General features: G+C 43.1%; 1 protein-coding gene across 2 annotated transcripts in view; it reads left to right on the forward strand.

Annotated features, from left to right (window-relative positions):
* The first annotated feature begins 549 nt into the window (after positions 1–549).
* Positions 550–25796, forward strand: part of LOC115461226 (rho-related BTB domain-containing protein 2-like) — a 259612-nt gene continuing 234365 nt past the window's right edge. For both annotated transcript variants that reach the window (XM_030190910.1, XM_030190911.1), the window contains exons 1-3: positions 550–607; positions 12106–12307; positions 12837–12940. In XM_030190910.1, the coding sequence (XP_030046770.1) occupies positions 12116–12307; positions 12837–12940 (296 nt within the window). In that variant the 5' untranslated portion in view covers positions 550–607; positions 12106–12115. The remainder of the gene's footprint in view (positions 608–12105; positions 12308–12836; positions 12941–25796) is intronic.

Genomic DNA, 25796 nt, shown 5'->3' on the forward strand with positions numbered 1-25796 from the left:
CTGGCCAAGCCGCGCTTTATCATTGGCGGAGCCCCTGTGTTTTCTATTGTGACGTATGATCAGATTGGCAGGCGTGTGTCAGGTATTGGGGCCGTGTGGTGGTGGCTTGGAGACTAGTTGTGTGCTGTGAGCGAGGCGGCGGTGGTTGTGGCGAGTTCTCTCTCTTCTTGGCACCGGAGCTCGTAGTTGCTAGGGGGCGGCGGCGGTGCTGTTGGTAGGGGAGGACTTGACGGCAGTTTTCCCTGATTGGGGATCAGTGTAAGGGGGTTTAGAGATCCGGGTGGGGTTCTTTGTTTGCTGGTTGCGTGGGGTGGGGAGGGAGCGCTCCGGGCAGGTGGCAGCAGCGACTGGGTATCTCGCGTGCTGCTGCTGTGGGCACAATGATGGTCCGGAGGCGGCGGAGAGAAGGGGACTGGAAAACCACAACTGTGGAGGATCGCTAGGAGCTGGCGTGGGGAAAGGGAGAAGGGGGAGGAGGAGGAGGCGGTGGCAGGAGATAAGGACCTGACCGGAGAGTTCCAGCGGTGGAGGAGGCAGAGGAGGAGAGGAACGGCCAGGAGATACCAGAAACGAGAGGTGGTGGAGGAGAGCCCCGGAGGAGGGAGAGGTGAGTGCAACCGGGGAACTTGCAAAGTTCCTGGATCTAGGCTTGGTAAGAACCCTGCCGGGAGGGGTCCCCTCTGGTCCCTCAAGTTTTGGTGGAGGGGTGCGTTTAAAGATCACGATCTGCAGCATCCAGTCTGGCTTTGGGATCATTTGTAAGTGCCTTTAGAGTAGGGGCTTGTAGACCCCCTCCCCCCTTTCCTCCCTTTGGATCTCATGCACCAATGCCTGGGTTTTTGTTTTTTTCCTGTTTTTAAAGTCTGCTGCTATATCAGATCCTAGATTTCCTAGGTTCAAAGTTGTGGTGGGGGGGGGGGGGGGTCTAAACTTTCCTAGGGATGCGAGCAGACCCATCGCAGAACCGGATGGGGTTGGAGATCAGTGAAAACTTGAACTTAAGTGATCGGAATTCCTTGCTATAACTTTTAAGCGATGGGTAGAATTTGGGTCGGAGTTTGGTATTGCTGGTTGTTTGTTTATCAGAACTGTGGTTGTAGAATCTAGACTCAAAAGTTGTAGCTGTGCGGAGGGAGCATTACCGAGTCTGTAATCATGAAGCCAGAGGGGAGTTGGCTTAGTGTTGAATGAAATAAGGGAGGCGTAGGTAGGGGTTCATTCATTCAGCAGGTGAATTCTTTTTAACTTGGAAACAGAATTTCAGTGCATCGGAGCAGAGACGGTGCTTTACTGAAGTGAAGGTCCATCAAGACCTGAGACTGGGTACACAAAACTGAAGGCTTTCAAAGCGGGCAAAACTTTCCTTATTACGTACTTAAAAGAAGTGCGTGTCCTTATGTAGCGGAGGAGGAGGACCTTTGGGCATAACTAGAGGAATGAAGGCTTGAAAAAGGTATCAGTAGGTGAATTTGTTGGGCAAGGATTTCATTGGGGTTGGTTATAATTGTTACTGAAGTGAGGTGGGGGAAGTTTTCAGATAATGCGGTATTTTGGTTTGCTAGATGGCAGTTTTTATGAAAAGAGTATACAGGCTTTCTTTTTTATGTATTGGTGGGAAGAGATGTGAAGGGTTATAATTTAAACGCTATTATCTGGCCTGTAATAATGTAAGCCTATTGTATAATGACTCAATATGTAGATTTCATGTAAAGGACTCTTACAACTGTGTGGCAGTGTAACGAAAACCACCACAGTTTTCAGTGTTTGTTGGCCTTCGAAATTAACTATTGTATGTTGTCTTTAACATTTCCCCCCTTCCATCCTTGTTGAAGATGTAGTAAGTTTATGTTTGTACCTTAGTGTTATGTCTTTTCACTGGTAGCTCAAAGTAAGTTATATTCAGGCACAGTAGGTATTGGTGCTACCAGAGAAAATGTCTTGAAGGTTGTGTATTGAGCATGAGGCTTATTTTCAAAGCACTTTGGGAGGCTAAGTTCCATAGGTTTCTATGGAACTTTGGGAGGCAAAGTGCTTTGAAAATGAGCTTGCATGTCAACTTGAAATCAGCAAATCTTTGAACTACTTAAGTTTTTTTTTAAGAGTCAAGGATATTGGTTGTTAACTAATTTGCACTGCCATACAGTAATGTCTCTTTAAGTAATATAGGGGGTCTTTTATTTATTTATAGCATTTATATCCCACATTTTCCAACCCATGGGCAGGCTCAGTGTGGCTTACATCAGTCTGAAAAGGCATACATCAATCCGGTAACAAACAATCAAGTACATTGAAGTTGAAGAGGTTAGTGAGTAATTACAGAGGAGAAGAAAAGAAGAAAGGGTAATAGAGTTCAATATGCCGTTATGATAGCTACAGTTCAGGAGTTATGGATACAAGGAGGGACTTTGGCATAAACTTTTCCAAATAAGTTGGTCTTGAGTGATTTTCTGAAAGTCGGGTGATCGTGAGTAGTTTTTATTAAGGCTTGCTCATGTTTTTAGTGCGTGCTAAAATTGGGCGTGCGCTAAATGTTAGAGACGCCCATAGGAATGCATTGGCATCTCTAACATTTATTGTGTGCCCAATTTTAGCACGCTGAAAACGTGAGCACGCCTTAGTGAAAGGGGGTCTGAGTAGTTCTGTCTTTGCAGAAAACAAAACTTGATATAATTTGAATATTTTTTGAGTAAAATTTTTTTTTTTTGTTAGTGGATGGGTCTTCCAGTCTTGAGCAGTCTTTTAGGGACTGGGAGTGAAGGGGCCAAGTAGATCTAGGAAGAGTATCTAAACTGAACAGTAATTGGGGGGGGGGGGGGGGGTAGGGTGGAAGTAGGCTGAGAGTGAATCAAATTGGAGAATTTAGGAAGCAGGAGACAAGGAAAAAAGGTGTTGTGAAGATAAAATGCTATTCTTCTTCTGAACTCTAATTTCTTTTTCATTTCAATGTATAATCTTGAACTTGGCCTGAGCAAGAATAGGAATCCCATGAAGCAATAGCTATTAGAAGGGGATGTATGGAAAATATCATTTGCCACAGCTTGTCTAAGCTTGACCTTGTGGATGAGTTGGAGAAGAGAGACTTGTTTAAAGATTTATTTCCAATGTTTCATTTATGATTCTGTTCTGATTTCTTTAAAACAACATATTTCTTTAGTAGGCAATTGGACAAGTAAAACTTTTCTAAAACTAAACCAAACTAAGATTCTTTGGTTTGATGTGGTGATTATGAAAATATTCCAAAGAAAGAGTTTGTATTGCCCTCTGGCGAGAACTTAAAAATTGAGACAGCTCAAAAGTTCTTGAGATTATTTTAGATTCTAGGTTGTCCTTTCAGAAGTAAATTGATGCTTTAACTAAGAATTTTTTTTTTTTTTTAGATTGAGACAATTTTGATCTATAAGGCCTTCTTTGCATAAAATTTTAGGCTTATTGCTCAATTTATCTTATGCCCTCAGATTATTGTAATTCACTGTACTGTAATGTTACAATTCAACTTTAAAAAAGCCTCAATTGATGCAGAATACTGCTGCTAGATTCCACTTTGGCTGATTTTCATTGGCTGCCCATAGACAAATGTATTTGGTATAAATTAACTTGTCTAGTTTTTAAATCTCTTCATGTTCAGAACTCCTAGGAAGTTACTAAATTATTTGTTATTTCTGCTTATAGATATAATCCTCTTTCTTTTTTTTTCTATTTTTTTTTTGGTGAACTTTACAAATAGGTTATCCATCTCTGAAAAATATTTGTGTAAAAGTATTTTTTTATGATAATTTCATTTCCTTATCAGGGTGCCAGGATTTGGAATATACCTCAAGAATCAAAACAAATTTCATCTTGCCTCTGTTTTAGGAAAGTTTTTTTAAAAAAGTATCTGTTTGTGAAAAAGAACTAAATATGATTTTTGTAAATTGTACATCCCTCAGGTGTTGAGGCTTTCTTGGTTGTAATCCACAACGAATCCTATTTGGAATGTGGGCGGAATACAAAACATGCATAGAATAGAAATAGATTGCTGAAAATTCTTGGGATTACTGGAATGTAAATATTTTAAATAGGAAGGGAGAACAGTGAGCATTGATGATGGCATGGATGTGCTGGATCCCACAGTTTTAAACAGCTAGCTGAACCAAATCAATGTCTAAAAGAAGGTTTGCTTTTTTAAATGTCAACTATTTGTTGCAAATAAGTGAAACAGTTGAAAAAGTGAGAGTTCTGCACACGCAGGATGAGTCCTTGAAGCAGGAGTCTAATGAGTTGCAGGCAGGGCCGCCGAGAGACTGGGCCAGGCCTGCCCCCCCCCCCCCCCCCCGAGGTTGTCGTAGTTGCCGCCCCCTCCACCCGCCCCCCTCCGTCCACCACCGGGCCCCCCTGAATTCAAATAATAGCACCTCACTTCGACCTCGCTCCGTGTGAAAGAAGCGCAGAAGTGGCAGTCTGCAGATCACCTCCCTTTGGGCCTTCCATCCCTGTGCAAGTTACGTTAGACGAGGGCGGGACACAGGGAGGGAAGGCCCGAAAGGAGGCGATCTGCAGACTTCTGCTGCTGCGCTTCTTTCACACGGAGCGAGGTCGAGGTGAGGCCCTATGATTTGAATTCAGGGGGGCCCGGTGGTGGACGGAGGGGGGCGGGTGGAGGCAGTTGTGTGCTGGTAAATGTTTAACAGGCTCTCTCCCCAGTACACCTCTGCGCCCCCCCAAAAAAAAAAAAAAATTACAGAGCTGGCTATAGCCGGGGAGGTAGCCTGGGGGGGGGGGCAATGCATTACTCCAGGAAAAAAAAAATTTAATGATCCCAGGTTCCAATCTAATTCATGTTTAATGTGGGATAAAATGCCATAAACAAGTAAATATAAACTTTTAATGTTGAGCACCTGATTCTCAAAGTGGACATATTCCAAACACTATAATGAACATAAAATGATTTTTTTCTACCTTTGTTGTCTGGTGACTTTGTTTTTCTGATCATGCTGGCCCAGTATCCGATTCTGCTGCTATCTGTCCTCTTAACTCCGTTTCCAGGGCTTCCTTTCCATTTATTTCTTTACTTTCCGCCTTTCTTCTTCATTTCTTGCCCTACATCCGTAAGTAAAAGCTGGGTCCTCCGCAGACTTGACTGTCCAGTGGATCCAGCTTCTGCCTATTTTCTCCATCCATGAGCAGTTTTTCTCCTCTCTTCCTTTTCCCTCATCTCATCTCCTTCCTCTCTCTTCCCTCCCCTCCAGCCACCCATGCCCAGCGATTCTCCTCGCTCCCCTGCCCCCCCTCTCCAGGCACCCAGGTTGTCCAGTGGATTCTTCGGGGCAGGCAGGAAAGATCCCCAGTCTTTCCTGCCCACTGCTGGTGCTGACTCTCCCACGGCGCTACTGCATTGCTCTTCAAAATGGCCGCCAAGACTTACAAGGGCGACCTCCAAGACTTCAGCAGAAGTCTCGGTGGCCATTTTTAAAGAGCGATCCGGCAGTGGGGGAGGGTCAGCGCCGGCAGTGAGCAGGCAAGACTGGGCATCTTTCCTGCTTGTCCCGAAGAATGCCTTCAGGTACTCGGCGGGACCCTGTAGCTCGGGGGAGGGAGGGAGGAGAGCCGGCTCGCCTCAAGAACAACTGGCTCTTGCGAGCCGGCTCCAGCACACCACTGGGTGGAGGGGACTGTGGTGCCTGGGCCCGGGGAATTTTGTCCCCCCTGCTCCCCCACTCGGCGGCCCTGGTTGTAGGACAGGCTGCCAGACTGAACGAAGTGCAAATTGAGTGACAGGACAAATGGGCTCTGAATTATTGCAGAGGTGAAAATTAAACTTTGGTGGAAAAGGGATGTCTGTCTGACTGGATAGATGCAGGGCTAAATGCAGGAAGAATATTAGGCTTTGTGAAAGATGTTGGCCTCTGGTGAAAAATAGTGCTTTCTCAGGGAAGAGAGGGATAGAGAGCTGAGGACAGCTCACTCTTGAGCTTAAGGTGGAGAATGAAAGGGTGCAGAGAATACCCCATAAGACTAGGGAGCAGAGAAAATAACCAATACAATCAGAATGTATGCTTTTTTTTTTGGGGGGGGGGGGGGGGGGAATAAAGTATGAACTTGACAGGTTTCTCAGTGACTGGGGGGAAATGGGTTACATGTAATTTCTGTTTTTATAGATCATCCCTTACAAGTCCTACCAGGAAGTCGATGCTAGCTTGAATTATATAACATAAAGACTAATATAATAAATGTAAACATGCAGACATAACTTTGGGGGCAGGACAATGGAAGAAGAAATTTAATCATGATAATAGTAAGGGACAGTTTTTTTTTTTTTTTGTTTTTTTTTTAAGATAGGTTTGTGCATTTTTGTGCAGAGCAAATACTACTACTACTTATCATTACGCAGCATTTCCGGGGACCAACAGAAGACTATCTTTTAAAATAGACTGGCGAGGAGGGGAGAGTGATGCTGAGCCATGGAGGGGAGGGGAGTGAGTTACAGACCCATGAGCAGAACTGGAGGGTCCAAGCCATGGCTGAGGCGGTGAGCTCCTGCAACCACGAGAAAAGCTTGGTGATGCTCACCACCAAGTTTGTGTTGCAGCTCATGGGGGAGGGAGGGAGGGGTGGTGGACAATGGGAGGGAGGAAGGAAGGGAAGAGAGAATGGACCCAGGAAAGAAAGGGAGATAATGGAACTGGGGAAAAAGGAGAGGGAGGGAAGATCTGGGAGTGGGAGGGAGGAATATTATCAGCCTCGAAGGGACGGGGATGGGATTTGATATACCAGTTTTCTGTGGTTACAATCAAAGCGGTTTATATATTATATATACAGGTACTTATTTTGTACTTGGGGCAGTGGAGGGATAAGTGATTTGCCAAGAGTCACAAGGAGCTGCAGTGGAAACAAATTAATTAAATACCTTTAATTGTGCAATTAAAAAGTTTAATTGAAATGCAGTCTTAATTAATCTGGTCAATATACAGCCATTAGTGGTCAACATGTTTTTAAATGCTGACCGTCACCGGATACTCAACGCCCTGTTCAGGCATTGGCATTGAATATCTAGGTCTGACCGGACTGCTGCTGAGTGCTTGCATTTATGCAGGTCCTAGCCAATATTTGGAAAAAAGATGGATTTGGGGGGGGGGGGGGGGGGGGGAGACTGGAAAAGGTGGATGGAGCATGAGGGGGCTGAAAAAAAAGTGGATGAGGTGTGTTTGTGTGCACCATGGGAATGGGGTGGAGGTCTGCAGGAAGGTGCATGGGGTTGTGTATGCCATGGTGGGGGAGGGGGCTGAAGCAAGGGGGATGGAGTGATGTGTGCCATGGGAGGGGGGTTGGAGCAAGATGGATGGGGTAGTCTGTGCCTGGGGGGGGGGGATGGAGTAAAGTGGTTGGGGTAGCATGTGCTGGGGGGTGCTGAAGAGAAGTAGATGGGGTGTATGTTTCATGGGTGGTGGTGGGGGGTCTGAGACAGGTAGATATTGTGTGTATCATAGGTCATGGAGAAAGTTGAGTAATATGTGTGTCCTGGGGTGGAGGGCTAGAAAAGTTGAATTGGGAATGTGTGCAGCATGGAAGAGTGGAGGGCTGGCAAAAGGTGAATGGAATGTGTTTGCTGTGGGGTTGGGACAGAGAAAAGTTAGGTGGGGGGGGTTGTCTGGGGAGGAGGAGATACCTTGGGAGTTATGGGAGAGAAAAGGGAGGGCAGTGAAGGCTGAGGGATGGACAGAGAAAACTCTAGAAGGCAGAGTGCTGTTACAGGGTGGAGACTACATGAACAAAAAGGGGGTGGAGGAGAGGAAGAAAAATGGGAGGTAGTCTGCCACGGGATAATACCCTGGAGGAAGGGGTAGAGAAAGCTGGGGACTGAACGTAACAGGGGAAGGGATATAACCTAAGAGAAATGGAGAAGGTGGAACCTGAAGAGGGAAACTGCTCTGGTGGTGGTAGAGGGGTATTTCATGCTTGGAGGGAGAAGCCAACTCTTATAATGGGGGAATTCTGCACAAGAAAATTGCAAATAGTGTGCAGATTTTTGCAGAATTCCTCCAGGAGTAATTAATCTACCCAGGCCCTGATGCTGAAAGTTAACCGGGCTTGCAGCGTTTTAGTCTGGTTTTAGCCAGTTTATCGTTTACGTTACTGTGTGCCTAATGCACAAAAGGATTTGGCTCTGCTTTTACCATTCACAGAAGCAGCAAATGAAGTCGTTAGTATTAAAATGTGATGTAAATGAAGCCATTAGCGATTCCCTCCAGTGCCCAGCGAAACTGCTTACAAAAAAATCACTGCCCTAATGACTAAAACTTATTGACAGCTCTGAGCAGGCGTTAGGATGACTGTTTAGAGTCACAGAGGGGGCCCTGAGAGTAGAGAGAGGGATGGGGACAGCTGGTCTTTGCTTAATTTCAGGGGTCCTCCGCCGATCTCCAGTTCCTGATGCTGGAGGTTGCGGGTACTGGAAAGCTGTAGCTTTTGTGCAGCTCTGCAGTTTCTGCACCTTGCTTCTGGTGTCGTTTCCAGTGTTATTTTTTGTTTACTTTATTTTATATTTTTACATTTTTGCTGTCTGGTATACTTTCTGCCCAGGGTCTCTTCTCTGGAGACCACACGAGCTGTGCTTACCGCATAGCTCTTGTGGGCATCTGTCAGGCACATTCCTCCCCCTTGAATTTCCAGTGCTCAACACTAACAGCGTGCGTATAATTTCCATGCTGTTATTGTTGAAAATTGTGCGGTAATTTTTCTTTGGTGTTTGGGCCAGTGTTTTCCTGCGCTGTTACGAGCATCTGAACCCCAGTCGCCAGTTTCAGTCCACAAGAAAGGCAGAGCAATCCAAGACAAAATACCAAGAAAAATTTTATAACAAAAGACAAAAATTCCTCAATTTATGTGCATACCTGTTGACATCTTCACCAGCCCTTGAATTGGTGTATATGCTAGTGCCTACATTCACCTGTGGTATTAAGTTATAAAATCAAGTAGTCGTGTCCTTGACTTTATAAAACAGGTGTACCTTTTATAAAATTACCTTCTGTGTGCGCTGTGTAAAAATTTTAAAATCAAAAGTTAAAATCTTAAAACGTACACAGGCCTCAACAGGTAGCAAGTGCAAATAAATCAAAAGTGAAGTACCTGTGTCCCTTTTATGATCTCCTACTGCAACACAGGCTTGGTCACGGTGCTCTGTATAATTTGCAATCTTTTCAACAGTCTCCCCAGTATCTCCAAATACTAGGCATTACTGTAATCTAAATGAAAGAAGATTAAGGCCTGAACAACCTGTTGCGGGGCTTCCAGCAGAGGAAGGGGTCTACCTCCTCTATAAACGGCGATTTTAGGATGGGATTTAAGCCAGGATAAGGCACTGCAAAAGAAAGCATGAATGGGAGAGAAGACAAGCGTGAGCAGAGAAATAGCAGCAAGCTGTCTTAAGCTCCACTGACCCGATAAAAAAAAAAGTAAACTGTCTAAGCATTCCTTGATATGTTTCCTGTATGTATTAGGCCTTGGAGCTCCAGAAGGAGGTTCTCTTTGGCACAGTGTAAGTACTACTAACAAGGGAAGCAGCAATGAATCTGAGAGACTGAGATTGTACCCAGAATACCCCAGTTTAAGGGGAGGTGCATTCCTGTCCTGGTATGGACAGAATTAACCTGTTTGGAGGCACTGCTCTATGAGAAAGTTAGAAGCAGACATAAGCATTAGAATGTGGGAGGGGGCCCACATAGACCCTTGCTGCACTAAAACTTTCCAGCAAGCTGCTTCCTTTGTTAACCTGCAGAGTGAAGGGAGCTCAGGGCTAGCCCATCCGCTTAAGGCGGCACCAATACAGTCTCCCAACAACTCTTTTCCACCCCCCTTCCCGCTGTGGTCTCCAGCATCCATCTCCTTGCTTCCCTCCCTCTCTCTCTCTCTACCACAAGGTATTCATTCATTGCTTTACCTACCTTCCTCAGGTGACTATATGACAGCATGGCAACTGGCCTGGGGCCTTGAGCACACTTATCTTCTATAGTTGCTATCACATTTCCACCTGAAGGAAGGGAGGTAAGATACTGAATACCTTGTGGTAGGGGGATTGAGTGAAGGAGGGAGGGAAAGAAGGAAGGAGGTGAAGTGGGGGGGACATGGTTGATGCTGGACTGTGGAAAGGAAGGGGAGATGCTTGAACTGGGGGGGGGGGGGGGGGGCAAGCGCATGTCTGAATTTTGGTTAGGGTTTCAGATACCTTTGGACTGGCCCTGCAGGGACTTGTCTGTTCCACTGCTTCTGCTCTGCATATACTTGGCCAGCTCTAACCACTGGAACCATAGAGTTGTTAAAATCAGTGAGCAACTATTTCTTGTTTCATGTGAGAAACTGGAAGTAGATGCTTTCTGATTTTTAACAAGCATGCAGTACTGGTGGCCAGAGCCAGCAAAGGATAGCAGAGCAGCAGCAGTGGAAAGCTCCTGTCACTGCAGAAGAGTTAAAGGTGCTGGTGTTGGGAATGGGAAAGGTGGTGGTGGTGGAGGTTTGGGTCTGACGGGGCGGGGCTGGTGAGAGAAGGGAGATGGGTCTGATGTAGGGGCTGGGGTCTGATGTGAGGCTAGGGTTGGCAAAATGGGGTTTATGTTGACGGTGGCAGAAATGGTCTGATACTGGGGTAGGGAGAAGGAGGATCAGTTAACTGAGGGATAGAGACTGGGGATAGGGGTTGGAGAAGGGATCTAATGCTGGGCTTGGGAGAAGGAGGTCAGGGGCTCACAAGGACACAGATAGGAGCTTATGGGCTGGGGATGGGAGGAAGGGACTGAGGCTGATGCAAGGGCTGTGGTGGGAGAAGGAAGAGGGACAGATACAGGAGGGTATGGGGTAGGAGAAGAAAGGGCATATGCAGAATGAGATTGTTCCTAGGAGAGGGATAGAGGAATGGACAGGAGGTTACTGGTGGAGCTTCAGCTGCCTGTGAAAGCAGATAGAAAGGCAGGCTTGGGGAGATCTTTTTGATGTGGAGGAAGTTGGGCTAGAGTGGACAGATGCTGACAGGTTGTCAGTGGCAGCTGTTTTCAAGACATTCTCAAAAAGTAGAAGAGAGGTGTGTGTGTTTTTTTTTTTTTTTAATATTCCTGAACTGCTGTGTGACTTAGGCACATCATGGTGGGATTAGATTACTAATTTAGGTCTTGAAGACAGAAGTCCTGTATTGATTGGACTAAGATCCTTGAAATGAAAGCAGTATGCACACAGTTATTAGTCTTGTTGGTGGATGCTGAGACATATATAAAGTCATTGATAGTTTCTGAGAAAAGGTTTGCCGAAAGTATAGGCCCCATTATTCCAAAGTGCTCATCCAGGTAGTAGCATCCACCAGCTGAATAAGTGCCCTGGATAGCCATATCTGTGGATTTTTAGTGCCACTGCATAGATAGTGCTGCTGAAAATTACAGACTGCTTGGATTGTGCTGTGAAAGAGTGAGAATGTTCTACTCAACTCTGTGGAGGGTGGCCATATTCAGTCCATTATCTGTGTAGTTATCCTGATAAATGAAGGCCAGTAAAAAGGCTGTTGTAAATTTATACGGATAGCAGACTGCATATTTCCACCATGGGGGGAATAGTACAAATGGTGCTGGAAAAAAGTGCGTAGTGGTATTCTAGAAACCATGCCTAAAGTTGGGTGCGGTTTATAGAATAGCGCTTAAGCCCAGGAATTGCACCAATATTTAGGTGCGACTGTTTGTATAATGGCATAGTATAATATACTTTGTTTTTTGAATGAAAGGGGTGTACAAGGTTGCTATAAACGTTTGCCCAAGGGAAAGGGAAGATACACAGAGCAACTTGATGAACCCATGAAATATGAGGTATATAGTCCTGTTAAATAAGATGTAGGTATGAATTTAAGTCTGAGATTCTTGCATAAGGCTTTATAGTATATCTGGTTGTTGTTAGCCTTTAGAAAGTCAATTTGTGAGATGGGAGGGGATAGGAAATTCATGTATTGCCCTACATGAATTCACAGGAAATATAATCCTTTGAGGTTTCAGAAGGTAAGTAGGTTATGATATTATCGTTCGGGATCTGCATGGTTTTCTTTTCTGTGTGCTGAGCCAAAACAGTGCCCTAATCTTTCTGCCCTTCATTTATTCACAGCTACTATCCGATGGATATTGACTTGGACTATGAGCGACCCAATGTTGAGACTATTAAGTGTGTGGTGGTTGGGGACAATGCGGCTGGAAAGACCCGTCTCATTTGTGCCAGGGCATGCAATGCAACCCTCACCCAGTACCAGCTGCTGGCGACCCATGTGCCTACTGTCTGGGCCATTGACCAGTATCGAGTGTGCCAGGAGGTGAGAGAGGAAAAAAAGAAGCAACACCCTTTACATCAAACTCAGAAAAGGGGCAAGGGTACTAAAGCGATAGGTTTTGTAAAGAGGGAGCTTTTGAAAGAAGGGGGAGAATAAGGGTGAGAGGAGCGATCAATTTTCTTAGGTAGTTAGAAATAGCGGGAAGGAGGAGGCAGATGTTGGTATAATTGATTATTTGAGTCATGTGTCTACAGCAGTGAATAGAATCGATTTATAGAAACACACATTTTCATAGAGAACATAGAATATATGGGCACAGAGAAGAAACCTACAGTGTTGATGATAGGAAAGGCTGTATTTGTTTTAGGTCAGAAATAGGATTGGAGAGGAGCAGAAGATTTGGAAATGGCAGATTGCAGGCATGGATAGAAGAATAGGTAAGAATGTGAAAAAGGAGTTAATGATAAAACGAAGGAAAACAATAATGTGAGGGAAAACAAGAGAAGAGAGGGAGGGAAGGCAGTTTGGACATGTGTTCTTTGATCATGGCCTACGATTCCTCCCTGTGTAGGTCTTGGAACGGTCTCGTGATGTAGTAGATGAGGTCAGTGTATCTCTCCGGCTCTGGGACACCTTCGGAGATCATCATAAGGACAGACGCTTTGCTTATGGCAGGTGAGAAGAGACAAGCCAAGCACCTGTGCTGAAAGTGTGCAGCATTACTCCATAGACTGAAAGTACTGGAGGGTGAACAAACATTCATCTACATTTGTTCATTTGGTGATGTTTATTTCCATAATACCAAAGTGTATCTAGTCTAGCAAAGTATACATGATTACAGCATTCTTACCTCAAATAGCTGCTTACCTAAGTGTGAGCACAGGGAGGCTAAGTGGCATCCTCAGGGTCATCCAGTGAGTTGTGGACAGGATGTGATCTCCAGGTTGACACTGTTGTGGTCTAAACACAATACTTAAAAAAAGACAACAGTAAAACCTATTTCAATGGGGTATAGAAGCTGGTTGGGCAATTAACTGGTTTATACTGCTCTTGCTCATCACCTGAGGTGAATGTGGTATACAGTCATTGATTTCCTTTGAGCTTGTCCTTCTATCTGTGTGGTTTGCCATAGAAAGAGATCTTTGCGTATTGTCTGGTAGGACAGTGTTTTTTTTTTTTTTTGTTTGGCTGATTTTATGGTAATTTATCTAATATTAAAAGCAGTCCTAATTATATAGTATAATTCTCACTCCTGCCTAAATAACACAATAAGAAAGGGCAAGGAGGGTCAGTGCATGTTGAGATAGTAGGACAGGGAGAAAATGGATGTCAAGGGAGCATTAGAACATTCCACCCAATTTTCTATAATTATGTAGGCGGGGGCAGCCCTGACCTCAAGTGGTGGTGTTTGTTTGTTTTTTAATTCAAGGCCACTTGAATTGATGATTTTGGATGTATAAATCAATATCCATTCAAAAAGGGAGTGGAGTGTAGGGCATTCGGGAGAGGGTAAAACTTAGAAGTATAGTTTGTGTCTAAATGTTTTAAATGTGGGCTGCACAAATAGCAAGTATAACTTGAAACATCTAATTTGGACATTCCAAGTTCAATGTAATTATTCAGTGGCACTGCCTAAATGAATAGCACCACTGCATATATATGTAATTTGAAACTAAATTGGGTGTTTGAAATATGTTGACCGCAGAGCTGAATATTGATCTCGTCGTGTTAGTGGGCTGAAATAATGACTCCTTCCCTTTCATCCCAGTTATGGAAGGGCTTCTGCCAACCAGTGTGGTCTCAAATTTTGAAACTAGTCCGGCAGAAACAGCTTTGTAGCTTAAGCCGCACTGACTGGATGAAAGAGAAAAGAGTTATTGAAAGCCAGGCGTAAATGTACTAAGCTAATCTTGTATAATGGTCTCACCCCCAGCTCGTTTGATATTTATTTCATATTTTAAACTTTGAATGCTAAGAGCATTATCTAACCCATGGCCTTGACGTGTCTTTGGTACCAGAAACTTGTATTTTGATTGATTGTAACTTTTGTTATCGCAATCTGTCCAGTTAGCACCTTGGTCCCATAATTTGGGGGTGGGGGGATGGTATTCTAATATTTGCCTTCCTGAAAATAAATACATAATAAAGATTGATATTAAATATGTGGTCAGCAAGAGAGCCAAGAGCTGGGATGGGACTGGTCAGGATATGGAAGTGCCAGGTCATAGCAACATTGTGACCTTGATAGGGAAACGGCTATGTCTTTCGTGTTTTTAATCATACGAGAGGAGCTGGAAGAAAGCAGAAGAGCACTCGTGTAGAGAAAAGTCTCTGGAAGGTGTAAGAGTATCTACAGAGGGACTAGACTGCAGGAGTGCTCTGTGGTGGCGAGAGGAAGAGGGCTTCTTTAACTGCATGGCTTCAATGTTAATTCCCAACTTAATTCAGGAAAGAAGATGAACTAGATATTGTGGCTCGAGGTGAGAACTGGAAGCTTTCTTAAGCACATATGATGAGAAATGGGATATTAGTAATAGGAGGATGATTGTATTTCAAAAGATCTGTAATTTTGTTAGACACCTCTATTCAACATCTGTGGGTCACAGCCTTGAGAACATGTGTCTGCTCTCTGTTAGCATTACAGAGCAGTGCCCCTCCTCCTCCTCCCAACCTTTAAAAACTTTCTTTATTCTTCATGAGAGAGAATTTCACATACCGAATATGAATTTTCTTCCTGTTATAGTGAGTTTACGGTTGTACAGTTTTTGGGGTGAGAGTGGGGGAGGGGGAGATTCTTTGTATTCTGTGTGTATATAATGTATCGGGGCACGTGTGTGTATGTGTACAGAGAAAGCAGACAGCTCTACCACACAGCTGCAGAAAGTATGGCAAAGTTCACATAGTTATGCATCTGCACAGTGCACAAAGCCAGTCATCCAGGGGATTACTATTGAGTGAAACTCTGCTCCTCATTGCTTGCTCTCCCTGAGCTTTTGTGCTTGTTAGTAAATCTTTTGTTAATTCTTCTGGATTGTTTTCTGCCTGGTACCTGCTCTTGCGCTTACAGTAACTTCCCTAACCATACTGTTTTCTCCCCGATGGTCCCGCTAGGTGTACTTGAACATCCTGTTTTGTCAGCAGGTATAATGGATGTCCTTGTTAAACCTGTGTGTATTATATTACACCTGAGAAAATCAGGAGTAGTTCAGTTCCGATCTGGCAGCTGAATACAAACCTTCCAAATCCTAGCATTGTAAATTAGGGATTTCTTGGTCTGCTTCTGCCCATAGATGATTCCAGATATCTATTGCCTCTTCGGTTACAAAGTATTTCCTGAAATGTAGTGCTAATATTCTTTCTGTGTGTCCTTTCTGTAGAACTGTGGATATAGCATGGCACGGATACAAGAGTCATTGCTCAGCAAAGAGCAGAGCAATCTTTCAAAGCTGTTCTAGTAAAAAGTGTTTTACCCATGTTAATTGTCTGCCTGGAATTCACCTTCCTTTGTTGCAGCTGGAGCACACAGATTTCTAGCTGTATGGAGAGGAGGCTTGTTTTAGGACAGGGCATAGAATTAATGTACTTTTTCAACTCTCTGTGTGTTTGTCATACTCCTAGAAAAAAGCAGGCTTAAGCCGCCACGATGTACTCTGTATCCACTGCAAAATGCATGCCTGCTTTTGTTTAGAAAATCTGTGGGATGGGAGTGCTTCTGGATTAGGGTTACCATTTTTTGTCCTAAAAAAAAAGAGGACACTTGCCCCTTTCGTGCCTTCATTCTGCCCCTTGTCACCCCCTCACCTCCCCCTGTCATCGGTGGGTTATAGATCCGGCGAGACAGGAGAAGGGTTGGTCTGTGACAGGATAAAGAGAGACCAGAGGGTGAAGGAAGAAACCAGAGAGTAGAAATACTAGAAACGTGCGGATAAAACTGAACTCCCTAAAAAGCCAGACTGTGCATGTGGTGCAACACAGGAGAAAAAGAAACAGAAATGCGTTTCCTATTGTGCAGTGAGAAACATAAAGATATCAAAGATACACGTTTAAAATGAGAGAGAAATTCAAAGACTAAGCAGGAGAACCTCTATATAAACGGAGAAACAACAGCAGTATCTTACTATTCTGCCACTTGGCTCCACCCCGTCACCTCCCCTCCCCTTACTCTACTATCCCTGGTGGTCTAGAGGTACCTCTTCAGGGCAGGAAAGAGCCCCCTCTTTCCTGCCCGGAGCGCTGCTGCTAGCTGCCCTGCATACAGTGAGTCCGGCTCTCGGCGTTTCAAAATGGCTGCCGAGAGTTGAAGTCTCGCGAGGCTGCTTCAACTCTCGGCAGCCATTTTGAAACGCCGAGAGACGGACTCACTGTATGCAGGGCAGCTAGCAGCAGCGCTCCGGGCAGGAAAGAGGGGGCTCTTTCCTGCCCCGAAGACAAAGAGGTACCTCTAGACACCAGGGATAGTGGAGTAAGGGGAGGGGAGTCCCGCCAGCGGCCAGCCAGCCCGTTTGTCCAGAAATCCGGACAAACGGGCAGGCTGGCCAAATCCTTCCGGACGCCCGGACATGTCCTCAAAAAGAGGACATGTCCAGGTAAATCCGGACGTATGGTAACCCTATTCTGGATGTCATCTCAAAGTGGACACTTTGTGAGGGCATTTTTCAATCTAGACAGCACAGATAAGAGACTTCAATATATGTTGACTTTAACCATGTTTTCTGGAACACAAGGAGGCATATTTTCAAAGCACGTAGCTTTCCAAAGTTCCATAGAAACCTGTGGAACTTTGGAAGGCTAAGTGCTTTGAAAATGAGCCCCAAGGTGTCTGGGTGGCTTCCCTCCGTTTCACTTTGAGTGCACCCTGCCTCACTAATTAGCGCATAGCATCCGCACACACCATGAGGTGGCAGTTGGGCCCTGTACTTCATTCGTTATGGTATGTTTTTCCACACCAATTTATTTTTTGATTTCAGTATTGTTCCTGAAATATGTTGTGTCTACAGTTTTATTCATTTTGTAGTGAACTTTTTTCAGCAGTTTTGATGCCTTTTAAATAATCTAAACAAAACTTGTTAAGCCTTTGCAAATATAAACTTTTTCTAGATGCCTGTTTTCTTGAATGTGGTGAAAATCTGAAAACAGTCACTAAATGCCATGCAACCCATTATATTCCTGTGGGCTGCAGGGCATTTAGTGCACACTAAAATAGCGCTTTATTCACTTTCTAGAAGCCACCTACAAAGTTCCTGTTTGCATGTGCTTAATAATTTTAATAGAGCCAGGACTCCTGATCTGCCAGTGTTTACTCTAGTGCAGTACTAAGAACTGGAGCTCTGTGTCTGACTCACTTGGACCTGCACTTCTGTTTTTTTTTTTTTTTTTTACTTTTTTTTCTCAGTTTTCTGACTGATTGTTTTGCCAGCAGGGCAATAACCTTCCAAATTAGACAGATATATTAAAACTTCCAGAATTTGCAGGTTTTTCCTAGGACCAGTACAACAAGAAATGATTTGACCAGCCAAATAATTCTAGGAAACAGGTGAGCAAACTTTGGCAGACACTTTTCTTTTCCCATGAAATAACTTGTAGTGACTGTTCAGAATGGATTAACGTCAGGCACTTAGAGTGTTAACACAGCTGCATATCTTGTTGTTTTTTTTTTTTTGTTTCATGCCAAAGTTTGATTTGGCCAAACGGATTCAGGATTTTCTGGAAAAATGAAATCAGATTATTGCTATGTAAATAGTTTGAATTGAACTCTTGTGTGCCCTATTCAGATTCCTAAATAGAGACATATAGCGGTGAGAGGAGGGCAAGAAATGAAGAAGAAAGGAGGAAAGTAAAGAAATAAATGGAAAGGAACCCCTGGAAACGGAGTTAAGAGAACAGATAGAGAGCAGCAGAATCAGAGACTAGGACTAATATGGATAGAAAACAAAATCACCAGATAACAAATGTAGAAAAAAATCATTTTACTTTCATTTTAGTGTTTGGAATATGTCCAGTTTGAGAATTTACATCGGCTGTCTTATTTTGCACTGGGTATACTGGAGCTGTAACAGCTTACAGAAATGATTTAAAATGAAAAAAAATCATGTTATTTTTTTCTCCTATACTAGTATAATATTTTCAATGATGTCTGTTTATATGCGCCATGGCTGGTGTAATGGGTGTGGCTATCATAGGGGTGGAGTCATATGTGGTGACCCCGCCCATAATGAGTACCGGCACCTGCGATAGATAAATAGATTTGGGGTTGCTGTTTGGGCACTCGGTCTCTGAAAGGTTCGCCATCACTGCACTAGACCACTGGCACTAACATTTCCGCCTACGCATATTTTATAAGCGGCTTAGTTGATATCACAGCGCCTAAAGCTACACGCCTCCATTTATACCAACAAAAATGTGGCATAAGTCCTGGTGCGTAGGTTTAGGTGCAGAGGGCTGTATTGTATAACAACGCGTGTAAATTTTGAAACGTGCACTTCCCCCACCCATAACCATTCCCCTTTTTGCCGGTGCGCAGTACGTTACAGAATGTGCTTAGGGAGTTGTGTGTGTAAATTCTAATTGCTGTCAATTAGTGCTCATTATTTCTTGTTAAGTGCTATTAAGTTACATGTGTTGTTACAGAAGATGCTTGGATTTCGGCTCGGATCTCTAGGCGTGCTATATAGAATCCAGGGGGTATGAAGGTAATTCTCTAACTGGGCACCTCCAATTAGGCGTTCCAAGGCTGTGTGGTAGGAGCCTATTCTATAGGTCCTGTTACAGAATACTAGCATTTATTTATTTATTTGTTGGTACTTATATCCCATGTAATCTGAATTTCAGTTATTCAGTTTTGTGTGGCTTACAATAGTAGAGAAATAGATAGACATACAACATGTAGTTTCAAGCAAGATAACAGGTAATGTCATAACCTGGTATTGGCATACCTAAGGCTTAGGTGCCCACAGTGGAGCTGGCATAAATATGGACACCTAATTCCAGCAGGGATGTGTGTAATTTACAGGATTCTGTAAGTTGTGAGATGAAGTGGAAGCCCCACCTGTGTCCCGCTCACACTCCCCCTTGCAGAGTAGTTGCATATTTATAGAGTAGTTCTTAGGCAGCAAACAGGCGTATACACCTATATGTACGTATAGTTTTCGAGTTTTATTTATGCTTGATATGCCGTTCAGTCGGTAGCACTATCTAAGTGGTTTACATGCTAGTATTGTACAGTTTTATGCGTTCAGTGGGCACATAAATGTTAGTGCCTAGTCTGTGGAATTGCCTTGTGTATTTCTGCGCACCTGCTTTTTATGTGCATATACCCCCCTGGTAATTTAAGGGATTACTTAAGCACAAAACCATTGTACCACACACCCATGTCCCTTCATAAAATTACCCCTTAAAGAGGCCTTGGTGGTGAGGGATGAGGTTAGACCTGGGACAGGACAGTAAGCAGGTACAACTGGGCAGATGAGATGGATCAAGTGGTCCTTTTGTTTTCTTAACTAGTTACTGCACTTAAGTAAAATCTTTTATCACTTTTATTTCTAAAGAAGTACAGGAAACGGTTTGATCGCAGTAATAATTTCACCAGTTTTACTATTTAGTTGCATGTGATGATTGCAGTTCAAAGTAAAAAGTAAAAGTGGAAGCGAGACATAAGTTATGATTCCTTATTAAACCAAATGAAACAGCGAAAACTGGAACAGGATTTTACAAATGCAAACCTCATCACACAAACAGTGGATGAGGGAATATAGCCTGTGAGAGCAGTGGAGTTGCCTGTGGTGTTGAACTGGTTACTGGGTACTAGTCAAACAGAGCAGTGATGAGTTGGGTCACTTTGAAGCTGGAGCTGGTTGCAATTCTTGGTGAGCAGCCATATGTCTCTATCACAACAGGCTGCTGGTCATCCCATGGAAAATTTTACATTGGGTTGACTGTTGGTGAGAGTCTTTAGAGAGGAAGTCTGCTTGTCTGGCCTTAAGAAGATTTGAAGGGTTCACAAACATTTGACCTTGCATCAGTTCTCAAGGACAGTTCTCGAGGACATTCATACAGCATTTGCCATCAGACAAAAAGTTGTTAAACAATAACAGACAATGCTTTAAACTTTGTGAAAGCTTTCTTGGAAATTGAAGATGAAAATGCAAAATTAGGCAGCCCTACTTCTAATGCAGATTAAAATGACCATGATATTGCATTCTTTACTATAATGAAGGCTAGATTTTCAGAAAGCTTTTGATGTAGTTCCTCATGAGAGACTCCTGAAAAAATTAAAAAGCTGTGCAAGAGGAGGCAATGTTCTGTTGTGGGTTATGAACTGGTTAAAAGATAAACAGAGGGTAGGGTTAAATGACTATTTTGGTTTTTTTTTATTGGAAAAAGGTGAATAATGGAGTGACCTAGAAATCTGTACTGGCACCGCTGCTTTTTAACATATTTTTGAAATTGATCTGGAAATGTCAATGATGAATGAGAGAATTACATTTGCAGATGATACAAAACTATTCAAAGCTGTTAAGTCACCTGTGGATTGTGAGAAATTTCAGGAGGGTCTTAAGGTTATCAATAGAAATCAAACAAAATAAAACATGGAAAAGAAAATAAGATGATACCTTTTTTATTGGACATAACTTAATACATTTCTTGATTAGCTTTCGAAGGTTGCCCTTCTTCATCAGATCGGAAATAAGCAAATGTGCTAGCTGACAGTGTATATAAGTGAAAACATTCAAGCATTACTATGACAGTCTGACAGGGTGGGAGGATGGGAGTGGAATTGGAAGAATGAGCATCCAAATGGCAGATGAAATTTACCCCCCCCCCCCCCGTTTACTAAGCTACGCTAGTGGCTGCCATGCACTAATGCTGACACAGCCCATTCACTTTAAATGGGCTGTGTCGGCACTACCGCACGGCTTAGTAAACAGGCGGGTTAATGTGAACAAATACAAACAGAAACACATTGGGAAGAATAATCCAAATCCTAGCTACATGCTTCCACATTAGGAATCGTCACCCAAGAAAGAAATCTAGGTGCGATTGTGGACAATATGTTGAAATCTTCTCAGTATTTGGTGGTAGCTAAAAAAGCAAACAGGAATTATTAAGAAAGGGATAGAAAATAAGAAAAAGAATATTATAACTTCACCTTGAGTATTACGTGCAATTCTGGTTGTCTTAACTTCGAAAAGATATAGCAGAATTAGAAAAGGTTCAAAGAGGGGCAACCAAAATGATTAAGGGGATGGATATTCTCCCATATGAGGAAAGAGGTTAGGGTTCTTCACTTGGAGCTGAGGGGGGGATAAGATAGAGGTCTGCAAAATCCTGAGTGGAATAGAACAAGCAAATGTGAATCGATTGTTTACTCTTTCAAAAAGTACAAAGACTAGGGAACACTCCATGAAGTTACATGGTAATACTTTTAAAACAAATATGAGAAAATGTGTTTTCAGACAACAAATAGTTAAGCTCTGGAACTTGTTTCCAGAAGATGTGGTAAAAGCAGTTAGCATATCTAGGTTTAAAAAAAAGTTATGAACATGTCCCTGGAGGAAAAGTCCATGAAGTGCTGTTAAGGTAGACATGGGAAAGGTCACTACTTATGTCTGGGATTGGAAGCATGGAATCTTGCTACTCTTTAGGATTCTGCCAGGTGAGTGATCTAGATTGGACACTGTTGGAAGCAGGATACTGGGTTAGATGGACTTTGTCTGACCCATTATGGCTGTTTTTATGTTCTTTTGTTCCTAAGTCAAGTGTTTTAGCCATAGAGTCCCTTGATCAATAGTTTTAGACCCTATTAGAAGACATCATTAATATTGCAGCCTGGTCTGATTTAAAGGAACTTTTTTTATCAGACTGAACACTCTACTTACATGTTGTTGAATGCCTTTTAGGTTGTGCTGGTTTGAAAATGTCTCACAGTGCATTTGCATAAGTGAGAATGATTTTCAGAACTTAGTTTGACTAAAAGCGACAAATGGATTGAATTGTTGGGCAAGAGAGTTACTGGGATAAAAATGTTAACTGTAGTTGTATTCCTTATAGTCACGGTACTTTACTCAAACTATTAGGCAGTAACTTTTTTTTCTTAAGTGAATTTTTTTTTGTGTTCTTCACTGTGCTTTTAGTTAAGTAAAAATAATGTTTTAATACTTAAGTACTTTGACCTAGTACTTTGAACAACACTGCACATAGTACAACAAAGAAGCTCCTGTTAAAATTCATGGAGCAGTAAAAATATTGACACCAGTTTTCTGGTAGCATCTGCTATATTTCTGTCTACATCTTCTACTTGAGAATACTTCAAATGTATGATATATTTAGCCTGTTCTTGTATAAGATCACCATGTTTGTCTTTCTCTTATCTCCTCCATTCCAATAACTTGAACCATTCATATGATTTGATTCCCATTTTTGCCGCTGACAGAAAAATATGACCCCCCAGCTCACGCTTTCCTTGAGCCCATGATGCTCTGGTCAAACCAAGTCCCTGTTCTTTTTCTTTCCTCTGTGGCACTGCTGAAAATTCATATGACCTGGGATGACAGAAACATGATGGCAGATAAGGGTCAAATGGTCCATCCAGTTTGCCCTTCCTCAATAACCACTAACTCCTTCTTTTCCTAAAGGATCTCACATACCTGTCCCATTCTTCCTTAAATTCTGACACACTCACTCCTGTCCCATGCTTCTTTAAATTCTGACTCAGTCTTCATCTCCACTACCTCCACTGGGAGGCCATTCCACGTATCTACCACCCTTTCCGTGAAGGAGTATTTTCTTAGATTCCTCTAAGCGTATTTCCTTTCAACTTCTTCCTATGCCCTCTCATTCCAGGGTTTTCCTTCATTTGAAAAGATTCACCTCTTGTTCATTGATGCAACTGAGGCATTTAAACATCTCTATCATATCCCTTCTCTTCTGCCTCGCTTCCAGTGTATACATGTACGCCTCACCATATGTTTTATGATGGAGACAGCTTACCAATTTTGTAGCCTCCCTCTGGACCGACTCCATCCTGTTTATATCTTTCCGTGGGTGTGGTCTCCAGAATTGTACACAGTACTCTAAATGGAGCTTCACCAGAGACACATACAGGGGCACTATCGCCTCTTTTTTTTCATGCTGGTCATCCCTCTCCTTATGCACCCATGCATCCTTCTGGCTTTGACCATCGCCTTTTCTACCTGTTTGGTTACCTTAAGGTCACCAGACACAGTCACCCCCAAGTCATCAGACACAATCACCCACAAGTCCTCCTCTTTTGTACACAGAAACACTTTATCCCTGATATTGTACCGTGCCCTTGGATTCTTGTAACCCAAGTTCATGACCTTGCATTTCTTAGCAATAAATTTTAGTTGCCAATTATCGGACCATTCTTCAAGTTTTGCCAGATCTTTCCTCATCCACACCCTCCGGGGTGTCTACCCTATTACATATTTTGGTTTCATCCGCAGAGAGATCAACTTTACCAGACAGCTCTTCTGCAATATCACTCACAAAGATGTTAAAAAGAGCCGGCCCAAGGACTGATTCCTGTGGTACACCACTCAGAGCATGCTCCATTTACCACTACCCTCTGTCTCCTCCTGTTTAACCAGTTTCTAACCCAGTTGGTCACTTCAGGTCCCATACCGAGGGCACTTAGTTTATTAATCAGTTGCCTGTTCGGAACTGTGTCAGAGACTCAGTACACCACATCTACATCCCTCCCACGTTTATCTGTTTGGTCACCTAGTTAAATCAGATTCGTCTGCCTCTAGTGAAGCCATGCTGCCTTGGTTCCTGCAGGCCATTCAGTTTGAGAAACCTCACGATCCTCCATTTTAGAAGCGTTTCCATTAGTTTGCTCACCACTGAGGTCAGACTGACAGGTCTGTAATTCCTAACCTCCTCCTTACTTCTGCTCGTGCAGAGGGACTACATCTGCTTTTCTCCAGTCATCCGGGACCACACCAGACTCTACTGAAGCATTGAAGAGGTCAGATAGTGGATCTGCCAGGACATCTCCTAGTTCCTTGAGTACCCTCTGATGTACCCCATCAGGCCCCATCACTTTGTCTATTTTTAGTTTAGCTAGCTCCTCATGAGCACAGTCTTCTGAGAATTGGTCCAGGTCTACCATACATCCATCCCTTTTAGCTTTTGTTTTCTGCAGTCCTACCCTCAGCCTTTCGTCCGTGAACACAGAACAGAAGTAATTATTAAGCAATTCAGCTTTATCCTTATCAAATTCTACATATTCCTCCCTTTCAGCTTTGAGCCTCGCAATGCTATTATGTCACTTCCTCCTGTCACTTACATATCTAAAAAACCGTGTTGTCCCCCAGTTTTACTATATCGGCTGTCTTTTCCTCCATTTGCCTCTTGGCTTCCCTGACAGCTTTTCCAGCTTCTCTTAGCTTTCCTAGTTATTTTTGCCTGTCTTCCTCTTTCTGAGTTGTCTTGTACGAAGGCTAAACTTTTTTTCCCTTATCTTTTCAGCAACTAAATTTGTGAACCAGTGTGGTCTTCTTTTTCTCTTCCTTTTATGTAATTTTCTAACATAAAGGGTTGTCGCCTTTAAAATGACTCCTTTCAGCTTTGCCCACTGCTGATCTACTTCCTTCAGCTGTTCCCATTCAACTAACTCTTCCTTGAGAAATTCCCCCATCTCAGCAAACTTAGTTCTTTTAAAATCTAGTATCTTCAATCTTGAAAAAGCCCCTCTCCTCCTTTATCTTAATATTGACCTACACCATTCGGTGATCACTAGATGCCAAATGATCTCCCAGCATAACAGCAGAACCATTGTGTTTGTAAGCAACAGGTCTAGAGTAGCTCTATCCCGCATCTGTTCCGTCACCCACTTCTGAAACAATTCTTCCTGTAGAGAATCTAAGATCCCTTTGCTTCTAGACAGCCTCGCAGCAAGGATGCTCCAATCGATGTCCAATATCAGTAGTACCAAAAACGTTCATCAGTGGAGTTCCATCCCCTTTATCATTTTAGTCGCTCTTCCAGCCTTCCAATTTCCTAAGGTCTTCCTGCAATATTTCACAGTCCGCACGGGTTTTAACAACCTTGAATGGTTTTGTATCATCTGCAAATTTGATCACCTCACTCGTGGTTCCCATTTCCATATCATTTATAAATATGTTAAATAGTACTGGTCCCAGTACAGATCCCTGCGGAACTCCACTGTTTTCTGTCCAATAACCAATTCACAATCCACACCAGAACCTTGCATCCTATCCCATGACTCTTTATTTTTCTCAGGAGTCTCTCACCCCTAGGGTGACCCGCTGCTCTTCTAGGATGTGTGTGGCCATTCTACTAAGAATGCTGGCTCCTCCCAATGGCTTGATTTTGTACACTTGGATATTTTTTTTCTTCGAAAATGGACCAAAATCATAAATGCACCCAGCACAAAAACATCTAGCAAGTGGCCATTAAAAAAAAAAAATAGTCGTTTTACTGTTTCGAAAATAGCTATACTTGCTATTCGGATTCTGGATGTTTTCAGCAAAACGTCCAAAATCATAGT

The sequence above is a fragment of the Microcaecilia unicolor genome, chromosome 2 (assembly GCF_901765095.1).
Source record: "Microcaecilia unicolor chromosome 2, aMicUni1.1, whole genome shotgun sequence".
NCBI lineage: Eukaryota > Metazoa > Chordata > Amphibia > Gymnophiona > Siphonopidae > Microcaecilia > Microcaecilia unicolor.